Source organism: Mesocricetus auratus, unplaced genomic scaffold (assembly GCF_017639785.1).
Source record: "Mesocricetus auratus isolate SY011 unplaced genomic scaffold, BCM_Maur_2.0 Super-Scaffold_4256, whole genome shotgun sequence".
In the NCBI taxonomy this organism is placed as follows: Eukaryota; Metazoa; Chordata; class Mammalia; order Rodentia; family Cricetidae; genus Mesocricetus; species Mesocricetus auratus.
This window is the reverse complement of record NW_024429182.1, coordinates 52,956,252-52,969,252: the sequence shown is the minus strand read 5'-3', so window position 1 is coordinate 52,969,252 and position 13,001 is coordinate 52,956,252. Positions and strand designations below refer to the sequence as shown.

Genomic DNA, 13,001 nt, shown 5'->3' with positions numbered 1-13,001 from the left:
TCTTCCCCAGTAGCATGCCAGAGCCATGCTGGCTTCTTCCCAGCAGGCCTTCAAGGACCTAGAACAATGCCTGGGCCGGAACTGGCACTTGTAAAGAAATATGTGGAGTGATGCAGAATGGCAGATCCGGGAAGACCTCACCGAACCCCGTCCTGTCTGTCTGCGGGGTGGCACATTCTCCACCACTTCTACCAAGGGGCATGCCGCATTTCAGCTGCACACTGGGCTCTTCTTCCCTGTTGCTATCCCATGGAATGAATACCCTACTGGAGACAGAAGACCACCAGGCATCGCTTGAAAGGGTGTCAGGAGTAGAGTAAGGAAAGGGCAGCCTGGGCCAGATACTAGGGTCCAACTGGGCCAGAACAGGGCCTGTGGGGTGGTCCGAGGGGTGGAGTGAATGGCAGTCATTATACTCACTCTGACCTGCCCTCCTTAGCATCCTACTGTGGCCCTATGACCAGTGTTCACACCCACAGTTTAGAGCACAGTGACACTGACCCACATTCCAATGCAAAGTGATACTGCTAGCCCAGTGGACACAACAGTGCCAGGCACTACCAAGGATAGCACAGCACAGACACCACTAGGACATACATGGGGATTGTGGACCCAGGCCTACCTGTGCAGAAGTGCCAACACATCTCCAGTACAGTTACATCCATGTTCTGGATGAATGTAACTACAGCTTCTGCTTCCTATTCTAAGCCCTGGAAATTAACACACACACACACACACACACACACACACACACACACACACACACACACACACACCACGTTTTAATACTTTGGAGCATGAACAGGAGGTCCAACCCCAATCTCCTAATATCTGGCCTACCCCCTCCTTCCCCGTGGGCCTCCTGAGGAAACTGAATTGCTGAGAAGACCCCTGCAAGGGTGTGGTGACCTCACGGGCTAGGCAAGAGCTGAGACAGACAGGCTGGGCGGGGCAGCCTGAGCTCATCAGATTCCAGCCTGATTCACAGGAGGAGCTGGAGGATGGAGGATGGGGACCGGCACTGGCCCAGGAGCTGGGGCTCTGGGGGCTTGAGTGGGCTTTGGATCCAAGTGTGGTGGTGGTGGCCCTTCCTGAAGGGTACCCCCTGGGTGAGACTTAGGCCCCTTTGCTGAACCGAGGATGAGACAATCAGCCCTGCCTTCCAGGCTGGGAAACACCCCTCCACCCCCGCCCCCTGCAACCTTCCTTGGCCTTAGCAGCTGGATGTCTTTAGCTGGGGAGGTGACCTTCACAGTCCATCTTGGATCCTCCAGGCTCAGGCTGGCAGTCTACTGGTGGACTCTTAAAGGTCGGGAAAAGCTAGACTTGCCTGGTCCCGTTGCATGGGGCTGACAGGGTTACAGACCCATGCTGCCCTGCCCTGCCAGGCAAAACCTCTGCCAGAAAGAGAGAATGCATGGGCTGCCCCCAGTGCCTCGGATGTTTTCTTGCTGAAACTGAGCCCTTTGCTCCTGCCATCCCCAGAATTCCTTGTGTTCCCAACTGAGGGATGCTTATAGGAGGTGGGGGGACCAAGCTGCCCAGACCAGCTGCAGGGCGACAGGAAGAAAGGATGGGGGCAGGGTGAGGGTACAGGAAGTGCCTTTCTTGGAACTCTGCACCAAAATAGCCCATTCCATCCCTACTCTGGGTCTGGTGTCCCACGGGGGAGGTGTGTGTCACCAAGGAGACCCTCACTGGGGAGGAGCATGGACTGACCTCAGTCTGGCTTTTGCTTGCCAGCCCCTTCCACCCCCACCGCAGCCTGGGTTCCACTTTGAAGTCCCAACGTAAATATCATGTCTGCTCGGGTTCTCCTTCCTGGCCTGGTCACACAGACCCCAGACCTGGCTTCCACCCCAGCCAGCCCCCAGGATACAGAGCAGGGAGAGAGGAGGGAGGCTAGACCACCCAGGGGTGGTGGCAGGATCGAGACACCGCTAAATAGATGGGGAGGGGTGGGAGGTGTAGAAGGGAGTTGGACGCAGAGACAGACCCCAGGCCAACAAGGGACACTTCTTAGTGCAGGAGACCCAGGAAGGCCAACATGAGAAATGGAGACCCCAGACAGAGGAAAAAGAGAAGAATTAGGCGGGACAGAGAGAGGCAGGGGTCCTGGGGGTGGTGAGGGGCAGGAAGAAGAGGAGTTGGAGAAAGAAGGGAAAGAGCCTCTGGAGAAGGTTCCAGAGCAGGGGTGTGGCAGAGGTCAGGGAGACTGGGAAAGGTCGTGGCTCAAACTAGTCCCTGTGACGGTGGGGCCGGTCACCTTGCTTGCCCAGGCCTGGGGTATGTGAGGTTGGGGTGAGATCCTAGGAGTGGGGACTGAAGTTAGAAAAGCCCTCAGCAAACTAGGCCAAGCTGATCCTCCCTTGAGCACAGAGCCTACACCCACAGGTGTCCTTGCACGGGCTTCAGAAGGGGCTGCCTGCACAACTCAGGCAGGGCTGGCCCTTCTTGCTGAGACACAGGTTCCAGGATTCCTTTTCTTGAGGGCAGATGTGGCCAGATGTTCAGGCCAGACATCTGCTAGGAGAGAGAACTGGACTCCCAGCTGGACCCAGACTGCACAGTCCACGAAGCCATTAGACTGCACAGTCCACGAAGCCATTTGCTTCACTCGCAGCTGTGGGCACAGGTGTAAATTTGCTGGGACACCCAGCTGTGCACATGTACAGCCATGCAAAGGCTGTGCAAATATATGTGTGTGCACATGCCCATGCTTGCAAACACATTGTCCTGCAACCACATGCATGCAAGCCCCCGCTCTACCCTCAGCTACCCCCAGCTGTCAGAATTCTTGGCTTCAGGGATGCTGAGGAGAGCCAACACCCCTTCTTCCCAGTTTGAGTTCTCCAACCCTCTGTCTCCCACCCATCCTGTCCCCAGCAGCATGACCCCCTCCCTGCAGGGCTCTCTTGCCAGAATCACAAAGGGTGTGGCCCCCATAGTGGGGAGGGGAGGAGGTGGAAAATGTACCCTTCCCTTCTCCACTGCTGCCCAGGGTAACCCTCTCCCACCTACCCACCTTGGCTCCCACCCAAGACTGGGTGCCTCCCACCCTGTTTCAGCCCTTCCTCCTGAGGCCTGAGAGCTGGGGTGGTTTGAGATGAGTTCAGACAGGGACTGAGGTGGGGGGTGGGGATGGAGAGAGACAAGGGAAGGAGGTGATTTGTACACAAAGCAATGTGCTGGCTCAGCGGACCAGCATGCCAAGGCTCTTCAGGATGGGGGCGCCCCCAAGCTCACCCGGTCCCCCCACCCAGCCGTTCCTTGGGGCCCCTCTCTGGGCCAGCCATTCTTTAGGCCACCTTCCCCCTTCCCCTCTGGGCCTACACATTGCATCCCAAATCATCTTCCTTTTGCTTTTCCTGGACAAGTTTTCCTGAGACTATGGGCTTCTGTTTCCATGCCCCTCATATGCAGAGCCACCCCCCGTGTGGACCACTATCACAACAGGAAGACCCAGCCTTCTGGCTCCCACTGTGAACAGAATTTGAGATGGTGCACCCTGTCACCCACCCACCCCTGGGCCAGCCAGGAAGATACACTGGCCTAAGGCCCCAGCGGAGCACAGCTGTGTGGGGATGTACCCCGGTTGTTTCTTTGCAGTGGTGACGCAAGCTGTCCCTGTCTTGGGCAGTTTCCTGCACGGTGTAGAGATCCAGTCTCAGCATGCCGTGCATGAAGCTGATTGGAAGTGAGAACTCAGGCAGCCTTTTTATATCCTGTATATGTCCTTTGCTTACATGCTGTACCTACCCATGCATCTAAATGTTTTATAAGCCAGGTGGTGAATACCTATAATCCCAGCACTTGATGGTGAAGACAGAAAGATACAAAATTCAAGGTCATCCTTGGCTGCATAGTAAGTTTGAAATTAGCCTGGGATACATGAGACTTTTTTCTAAAAAAAATCCACATATACATCTACCTGCCTATCTGCCTTATCCACTTACCATACGTACATATAAACATACACACATACATGCATTGGCCTATCCATCTGCCCAACTCCTTCCTCCATTCCTCCCTTCCTCCCATCCTTGTTTTCATGCATTCATTCATACAGCTGTGTGTGTCAGCCCATGTCCCTGACATCTATCTGTGTGCCCACACACGTACATAGCCATTTATCATTCACCCATATGTATGTCTATCCAACATCTGCCTGTGTATCCATCCATCATTCACCTATGCGTCCATTCACATATCCACCCGCCAAGCTTTACTCATTTGTCACATCAATTAGCATCTTCTCTCCAGTAGGGGTGAACCGACATGAATCACACTGAACCAGAACAGCAGGAGAAGAAAACTCAAGCCAGCCCCTCTCTAGCGCCTGATCTCCAGAACCTTGGTGCTATGTTCATTGTATTCCCCATTCAAACTAGGAAAGAAAGTTCTTAGGCGACCTCTACCCCACTTCTCTCAACCTGGGGGAGGGCTGAACACCCAACCTGGACACCTAAATATGTCTCCAACTCTTATTTTTGATCCACCAAACCTTTATGTTTGTTGAAGCCAGAGGTGTTCCCTCGTCTGCTTCTCAGCCCCTTATGGTGCTTTGGCTTCCTCCACTTAGAGTGGGCCTAACCAGTACATCTGGAAGTTGGCCTTTGACCCTCTTCCTTCTACTGTCTTTGCCTGCTCCCCCAACCCTTCGCCCCACTGAAACTGGGGTCCTGACCTCTGGTCTGACCCACCCACTTGCCCGACATCCTAGAACCTCTTCTCAGACGCCCAGCACTGGCCATTGCCCGAAGCATGACTGGGCTCACCACACCCTTGGACCAAGCTCAGAACCGCCCCCAAGGAACCTCCAGAGGCTGCCTCCCCCAGCCCGACCCGCCCTGAAGCACAGCTCTTCAGCCAGATCCCTTCCCTTTCCCAGATGATTGCAACAGCCTCCTAACTGGTCCCTGGCCTTGGATCCCTCCACCCCCCATCCACCAACCACGGAGTTTCCTCGCCATGACTCTCTTCCCATGGCATCCTCAGTGGAGCTCCAGCCTCCAGGCCTCTCCTCCTTGCCTGATATTCTGTCTCTGCTCTTCACCATTCCCCTCTCCAGGCCAGGCAGGAAAGTCCTTTGCCTCCTACAAACCTGTCTGAGTTCTGACCCCAGAGCTTAGCCAGCCCATCTTCCTGGTATACCTCTGCTCGGAAAGTACCACAGGTGCAAATAGAGTGAGAAGCAGGAGCCCTGGGTTCTAGTCTGAGCCCTGCCACTAACTCCCTCTAAGACTCTCAAAGCCTCAGCTTCCCCATCTACAAAAAGACAAGCACACCACCAGGAATGCCCTATATTAAAAGAATAGCTATCAAGTATGGCAAGCAAGCGGGCTTTGGCTCCAGGCGAATACCAGCTTCCCAATGGCGTCTTCAGGAAGCAGGTTCTTCAATTCTCTGTGTTCATTCAGTACTCAAGTCCCCACCTCCACCACCCTTCCATTCATTCATTTATTGAGACGGGGTTCCTTCCTTCCTTTCTTTTTTTCTTTTACCAAAACAGGGTTTCTCTGTGTATCCCTGGCTGTCCTGGAACTCTCTGTGTAGACTAGGCTGTCTTTGAACTCAGATCCACCTGCCTCTGCCACTGGAGTTCTGGGATTAAAGGTGTGCACCGGGGCTCGAGAGATGGATCAGAGGTTAAGACCACTGACTGCTCTTCCAGGGGTCCTGAATTCAATTCCCAGCAACCACATGATGGCTCACAACCATCTACAATTCAATCTGGTGCTCTCTTCTGGCATGTAGGTAGAACACTGTATATGTAATAAATAAATCTTCAAAAAAAAAGGTGTGCACCTACCTTAAATTTCTAATCTGCTGCATTCACCCCTAGTAACAAATTGTTACTAAGCCTGTAACTTTCCAGGCTCTTTGGCACACCAGGGAATGCTATGAGTCTGCTGCCATGGAGCTCACAGTCTCCCAGGACAGAGGTTCTCCACTGGGCATCTGATATTTGGCAAAATCTGGAGATCTGTATTTTGTCATCCCATCTAGAAGGATGCTATTGGTGTCAAAACCAGAGCACAGAACAAGCCACTCATAACTACTATCTAGCCCTGAGTATCAATAATGCCAGCCACAGGTGAGGGATTCTGGCTGCAATTCAGGTCATAAGAGAGTTAACAATGAAGCATACACCATGACAGAGAGTGATCGGTAAGGGTGAGAAGTACAGGGAGAGAGAGGAGCTGTGTGGGGTTTGGGCTGGGGACTCTGTTGACTCAACTGAGTCCTGAGAAAGTGAACGCAGAGCTTTTGAATGTTGCAGGAATATGCTCCAGGCAGAGGAGAATGTGGAATCAGAGGTCCTGAGCTCAATGTAGATAGTGCCTGATTGTCTAAGACCAGCACAGACAAGAACAGCGTGGCTAGAACCAACAGAGGGACCAAGGGAGTAAGAGGGACAGGGTGGACTGAGCAGTTTGGAGACAGATCACATCGAAGGGACTTTGGCTACCTCTGAGTGCTGAGTGAGACATGGGCCCTGGAGGGTTGTGAGCAGAGGAGTGGCTGGGTCTGGCCAAGGGTGTGTGTGTGTGTGTTTTTGTGTGTGTGTGTGTGTGTGTGTGTGTGTGTGTGTAAGACTTTTATTTTATTTTATGCATATAAGTGTTTTGCCTGCAAACACTGTATGCACTACACTACATGGGTTACATGTGTGCCTAGTGTGTGGAAGAGGTCAAAAGAGGGCATCAGATTCCCTGGAACTGGAGTTACTGATGGTTGTGAGCTTCCATGTGGGTAATGGGAACCAAGCTCCAGTCCTTTGCAAGAGCAACAAGTGCTCCTAGCCACTGAACCAGTTCTCCAGCCCTCTTGTTTTTTAAAGGTTATCCCCAGAAGGGTAGAAAGGAGGGGAGAAGAGGAGGAGGAGGAAGGGGGAGGGAGAGAGAGAAGGGGACAGAAGGAGAGAGAATTGCAAGGCTCTAGATATGAGATGAAGAGAAGAGACTGGGTGGATGGGAACGGAAAAGGTGTTGTTGTGAAGTAGCCACACTCCTGATCCAGCTTTGAAAATGACGTTAACGGCATTTGCTGAGATCCTGGACAAGGGGTGTGGGAGAAAGAGGAGTGAAGGATGAGCTCAAGGTTTGGCTCCTGCACCAATGGAAGGATGGGCTTTGCTCTCCTGAGCAGGGGCGTAACCCTGCATGCTTAGAGCATAAGACTTCCCAGCATAAGGCGAGAGTTGTATAAACAGTGGTTCTCACAGACTGGCTGCAAATGCAGGTCCAACTTGGGCACTATGAGATGGTTAGTGAAAGCAGCTTTGGTTCCTACTGGCATCTAGATTTGCTCAGAAGACTACCGAACTTTTGTCTTGTACTCTGCAGTTGACAAAACACATTTGCAAATAGGGAGTGTTGTGATACAATAGTCCTGCTGAACTGAGAGACCTGGACACATTCATCCCCATACTGTATATGGGAAAAATGGAAGCCAGGCATGGTGGCCCACACCTGTAATCCCGGTACTGCTGTACAATGAGACCTGAACCCAACAAAAGGGAAGAGACGGAAGGGAAAGGAAGGAAGAGAGAGTGAAAAAACAAAGGGGTGGAGAAACAAGCCTGTGTGGTGTTACATACTTAATCCCAGCAGAGGCAGATGGAGCTCGGTGAGTTCCAGGCCAGCCAGAGCTACACAGAGTGAACAAGTCTTAACAACAAACAAACAAACAAAAACAAATGGGGCCTGGGTGAGGTGTAGCAATGAAGACTCAGAGACCCTCAAACACATGGCATGTGGACCAGGGCAGTGTCCCAAAGAACAAAGCTTCTCTCTCACTTTCTCATCCATGGCTCAAAAAGTGATAAGAATCCAACCCAGGACCAGGAATCACTCTGCCACTAAGCCTCACACACCACTCTCCCAACCCCGCTGATTCAAAAATCTGCTGAAAGTATAAAGCATGATGTGTTAATGCCAGGCATGAGGAGATAGGCAGAGCAGTGGGTTCCAGCTCAGCCTAGGCTACATAAGACCTTGCCTCAAGATTACAAGCAAGGGGTTAGAAAGATGGCTCAGCAGCTAAGAGTATTTGTTGATCTTGCACAGAACCCAGGCTTGGTTCCCAGCACTCACATGGTAGTTTACAACTACATGTAACTCCAGTTCCAGGGGATTTGATGCCTTCTTCTGATTTCTGAGGGTGCTGGGCTTACACATGGTACACATGCATACATGCAGCAAAACATTCATAACCTGAAAATAAAATTCAAAATAAAAAAACAAGAGCATAGGACTGGAGAGAGGTTAAGAGTACTGACTGCTCTTCCAGAGGTCCTGAGTTCAATTCCTAGCAACCACATGGTGGCTCACAACCATCTGTAATGAGATCTGGTACCCTTTTCTGACTGGCATACAGACAGAACACTGTATACATAGTAATAAATAAAATAAAATCTTTAAAAAAAACCAAGAGCATAAAAGGATTACCTGGTGTTGGGTGACTATAGTACCAGCTACTCAGAACCCAGGAGTTTTGTGCCAGCCTTGGCAACATAGCAAAATCCATCTCTTAAAAAATAATAAATAAGCGTTGGTGGCGCACGCCTTTAATCCCAGCACTCCGGAGGCAGAGGCAGGCGGATCTCTGAGAGTTCGAGGCCAGCCTGGTCTACAGAGTGAGTTCCAGGACAGCCTCCAAAACAATACAGAGAAACCCTGTCTCGAAAAACCAAAAAAAAAATAATAATAAATAGCTGGGTGGTAGTGGTGCACACCTTTAATCCCAGCATTTGGAAGGCAGAGATAGGACCTGGATCTCTGTGTTCAAGGGCAGCCTGGTCTACACAGCAAGTTCCAGGACTGCCAAGTCTACACAGAGAAACCTTGTCTCTAAAAGCAAAAAATTAATAATAATGATAAAATAATAATAGTAAATAAAAAGTAAATAGAAAATTCAGGAGTTAATCTTTCAGACAGATTCCCAGGGACCATCCTGGGTGCCTGGCCCAGTGCACAAACCTCCAGAAGCTTCCAAGAAGGATGGAAAGAGGACCCCAGTCAGGATATTCAGTAAGCCCTGGGAGTAGGGAGGGAGGGCAACGTGATGCCTGTGTCACACATGCCTATCCCATTGTGTACCCCATGCCCATACACGGCCTTGCACAGGTCCTGTCATCAGCGGCCCTGCTCACCCTGCCTGTAGCCCAGCCTCCACTCATCCCAGAATCTTGCACCCTGCCCTCCTGCAGCATGAGCCCAGCGAGGCATTTCCTGTTTGGGGGCTGCCTCCTCCCCCTCTAAGTCCAGGTTCCCAGGGCCCCTGACTGAGCCATTCCCTAACCCCTAATGCTGATCCTGCTGGAGCCAGAAAACTTGGGAGTGAGATAGGCTGAGCAAAGGTGCTCATCAAATACATGTCTGGTTGAGGTTGTCCACGTGGGGGCTATCAAGCTGATTCTTCTGTAGGGCCTGGCAGGAATGGGAGGAGCTTCATAGGTCCCACCGTTTAGCTTGCCATGTCATCCTTGCCTGTCCACCCAAGGGCATAGCATGTCAGGAGGACTGCGTGTGTGAGGCTGGGGTTTGGCTGCCTGAGATAGACAGGGTGTCAGAGAGGATGCTCTTGCCAGGAGTTGAAGAGGAGCCTGCCCACCACATACGTGTGATGGGAAAGAGCTGGCTCCAGCATGTCGTTGAGCTGAGAGTGCAGTCACACACTGACACTGGTGGACCCAGATTCGATCTTCACGAGTGTCTCAGGAAGACTACTTCACCCTAGCTGCCTTAGCTGCAGACCCTGCTGAAGTTTCAGAGGGTTGACTAGAGATGCCTCTCAGGCAGGCAGTTCCGTTTTTCCCTGACTCTCAGCTCTGTAAGGCCTGAGGTAGCCCGTTAGTTAACTGCACCTCCTCCTCTCCTCTGCCCTTCGCCTCTCACCCCAGAACCCCCCACCCCACTGCTTCCTGCTCCAACAGCCCCCGGGGAGCTAGCAGGGGAGCTGGCAGCCGCCCCAGCCCACTCCTTACAAGGCGTGAGTCCGCAGGGCCCGCCCCCGGCCCTCCCGCCGAAGGCCTTGATCCCTCCCTCTGTCAAGAACAGCGGCGGGCCCGAGCCGGGCCAGTTGGGGGGCGTCGCGATGCTGCTGCGCCTGCTGCTGACCTGGGCGGCCGCGGTGCCCACACTGGGCCAGGCCCCCTGGACACCCGAGCCCCGAGCCGTCTGTGGTCCGAGCAGTTGCTACGCTCTCTTCCCCCGGCGCCGCACCTTCTTGGAAGCTTGGCGGGCGTGCCGCGAGTTGGGGGGTAACCTGGCCACGCCGCGGACCCCGGAGGAGGCAAGGCGTGTGGACAACCTGGTGGGCGTCGGACCGGCCAACGGGCTGCTGTGGATTGGGCTGCAGCGGCAGGCTCGACAATGTCAGCCGCAGCGCCCACTGCGGGGCTTCATATGGACCACGGGAGACCAGGACACCGCCTTCACCAACTGGGCCCAGCCGGCTACGGAAGGACCCTGTCCGGCCCAGCGCTGTGCAGCGCTTGAGACCAGTGGAGAGCATCGCTGGCTTGAAGGCTCGTGTACACTGGCTGTCGATGGCTACCTCTGCCAGTTTGGTTTTGAGGGTGCCTGCCCTGCCTTGCCGGTTGAGGTGGGCCAAGCCGGCCCAGCTGTCTACACCACGCCCTTCCATCTCGTTTCCAGCGAGTTCGAGTGGCTGCCCTTTGGCTCCGTGGCAGCCGTGCAATGCCAGGCTGGCAGGGGAGCCTCTCTGCTGTGCGTGAAACAACCTTCAGGTGGCGTTGGCTGGTCCCACGGTGGCCCACTGTGCCCAGGGACAGGCTGTGGTCCTGACAATGGGGGCTGCGAACATGAGTGTGTGGAAGAGGTGGATGGTGGTGTGTCCTGCCGCTGCAGTGAAGGCTTCCGTCTAGCAGCAGACGGACACAGTTGTGAAGACCCCTGTGCCCAGGCCCCCTGTGAGCAGCAGTGTGAGCCTGGTGGGCCACAAGGCTACAGCTGCCACTGTCGCCTGGGCTTCAGGCCAGCTGAGGATGAGCCACACCGCTGCGTGGACACGGATGAGTGCCAGATTGCTGGAGTGTGCCAGCAGATGTGTGTCAACTATGTTGGTGGCTTTGAGTGCTATTGCAGTGAAGGTCATGAGCTTGAGGCAGATGGCATCAGTTGTAGCCCTGCAGGAGCCATGGGTGCCCAGGCTTCCCAGGACCTTAGAGATGACTTGCTGGATGATGGAGAAGAAGGGGAGGATGAAGAGGAGGCCTGGGAGGTCTTTGATGGCACCTGGACAGAGGAGCAGCGAGTCCTATGGATGGCACCCACACGACCGCCTGACTTTGGTCTGGCCTATAGGCCCAATTTCCCACAGGATGGAGAGCCTCAGAGATTGTACCTGGAGCCTACCTGGCCACCCCCACTCAGTGCCCCCAGGGGCCCCTACCACTCCTCAGTGGTCTCTGCCACTCGGCCCATGGTGATCTCTGCCATGAAACCCACACTACCTTCTGCCCACAAGACCTCTGTTATTTCAGCCACACACCCACCCCTGAGTCCTGTCCATCCACCTGCCATGGCCCCTGCCACACCTTCAGCTGTGCTCCCTGAGCACCAGACCCCCCAAATCAAGGCCAATTATCCAGACCTGCCTTTTCGCTACAAGCCTGGGATTATTTCAGCCACTCACCCAGCACAGCCTCCTGTTTACCAGCCCCCCACTAGCTCAACCGAGTATCCTCAAGTATTCCCTCCCCGCCAGCCCCCTATGTCTCCAGACACCCACACTATCATTAATTTGCCTCCAATCCCACCTAACCTTGACCCTGGGGATACCACTTCCAAAGCCAGACAACGCCCCCTGGCCACAGATGTTCCAGGCATCAGAACCCAGGCTCCCCAGCTTTCTGTCTCAGCCGTCCAGCCCTCTCTGCCCAGCAGGTCCTCAGCCCAAGAAGTCCCTGTGCCTGCTGCCCCCCATCCTCCAGCTTCCCCTTCTCCCCTTCCCCCTCAGGGCCCTATTAATCAGACCTCAACTATCAGCCCTACACGTCCCTATTCCAGAGCCCCTCTAGTCCCAAGGGAAGGAGTTCCCAGTCCCAAATTGGTGCCATGGCTACCCTCAGTGGCCCCTACAGCAGCTCCAACGGCCCTGGCAGAGGCGGGTCTGGCAGGCGAAAGCCAGAGGGATGACCGATGGTTGCTGGTGGCACTCCTGGTACCAACATGTGTTTTCTTGGTGGTCCTGCTTGCACTGGGCATCGTGTACTGCACCCGCTGTGGCCCCCATGCCCCCAACAAGCGCATCACTGACTGCTATCGCTGGGTCACACAAGCTGGGAACAAGAGCCCAACAGAACCCATGCCCCCCAGGGGCAGCCTTACAGGGGTACAGACCTGCAGAACCAGTGTGTGACGGGTACAGATACCCCTTGTGGGGTAGGAGGAAGGGACTTGCTTTGGACACATGGATGAGACTGCACCAGGGACTTATGGGGGCTACCCAGCTGAACAGAAGGGGTTCTGTTCCCTGGGCCCAGCATTCATGGCAAAGGACACACAAGGCCTCCAGGACCTCAAGGGGCGGGTGCTGGGATCTTCTCCAATAAATGGGGTGCCAACTTCACCCAAAGCTCCTGACACCCTCTGATGCTTGAGGGAAAGGTCTGGGAGGACTTGTGGGAAGGGAAATAGAGCTCCCTTCCATTTGTCTAGGTAAGGTAAGGATTCTTTAAGAGGAGGTATACTTTCAGTTCTGGAGGTTTGGCAGGGAAGAAAGTCCATATTTGTTCGTCTTTCTATTGAAATGCAATGAAAAGCAGGGGAAGGTCTTGAGACAAGGGCCTCTGATGAACTGGAGTCCAACCGGCTTTGGGAGTCACAGCTAGGATGGGGCTGGAGATTCAGGGGAGAGAGGAGTCTCCAGTGGTTGGCATTTCTGAACTTTCTTCTAAACATTCTTTCCAATGTCATAGGCTGCCTGAAAGTCTGAGTGGGGGAATCAGGGCCATCCAAGGATGCTACCAC

At 53.9% G+C, this 13,001-nt stretch overlaps 1 protein-coding gene across 1 annotated transcript; it reads left to right on the top strand.

The window, feature by feature from the left end:
* Window positions 1-10,070: 10,070 nt before the first annotated feature.
* On the top strand, window positions 10,071-12,600 carry Cd248 (CD248 molecule). The gene has a single exon (XM_005064025.4). It carries the CDS (start codon window positions 10,102-10,104, stop codon window positions 12,388-12,390), a length of 2,289 nt encoding a protein of 762 aa, XP_005064082.1. The 5' UTR covers window positions 10,071-10,101; the 3' UTR covers window positions 12,391-12,600.
* Window positions 12,601-13,001: the final 401 nt, after the last annotated feature.

Bases quoted from the DNA above. Each gene is read 5' to 3' on its own strand.
- Cd248 (XM_005064025.4), top strand. From the start codon at position 10,102: ATGCTGCTGCGCCTGCTGCTGACCTGGGCGGCCGCGGTGCCCACACTG.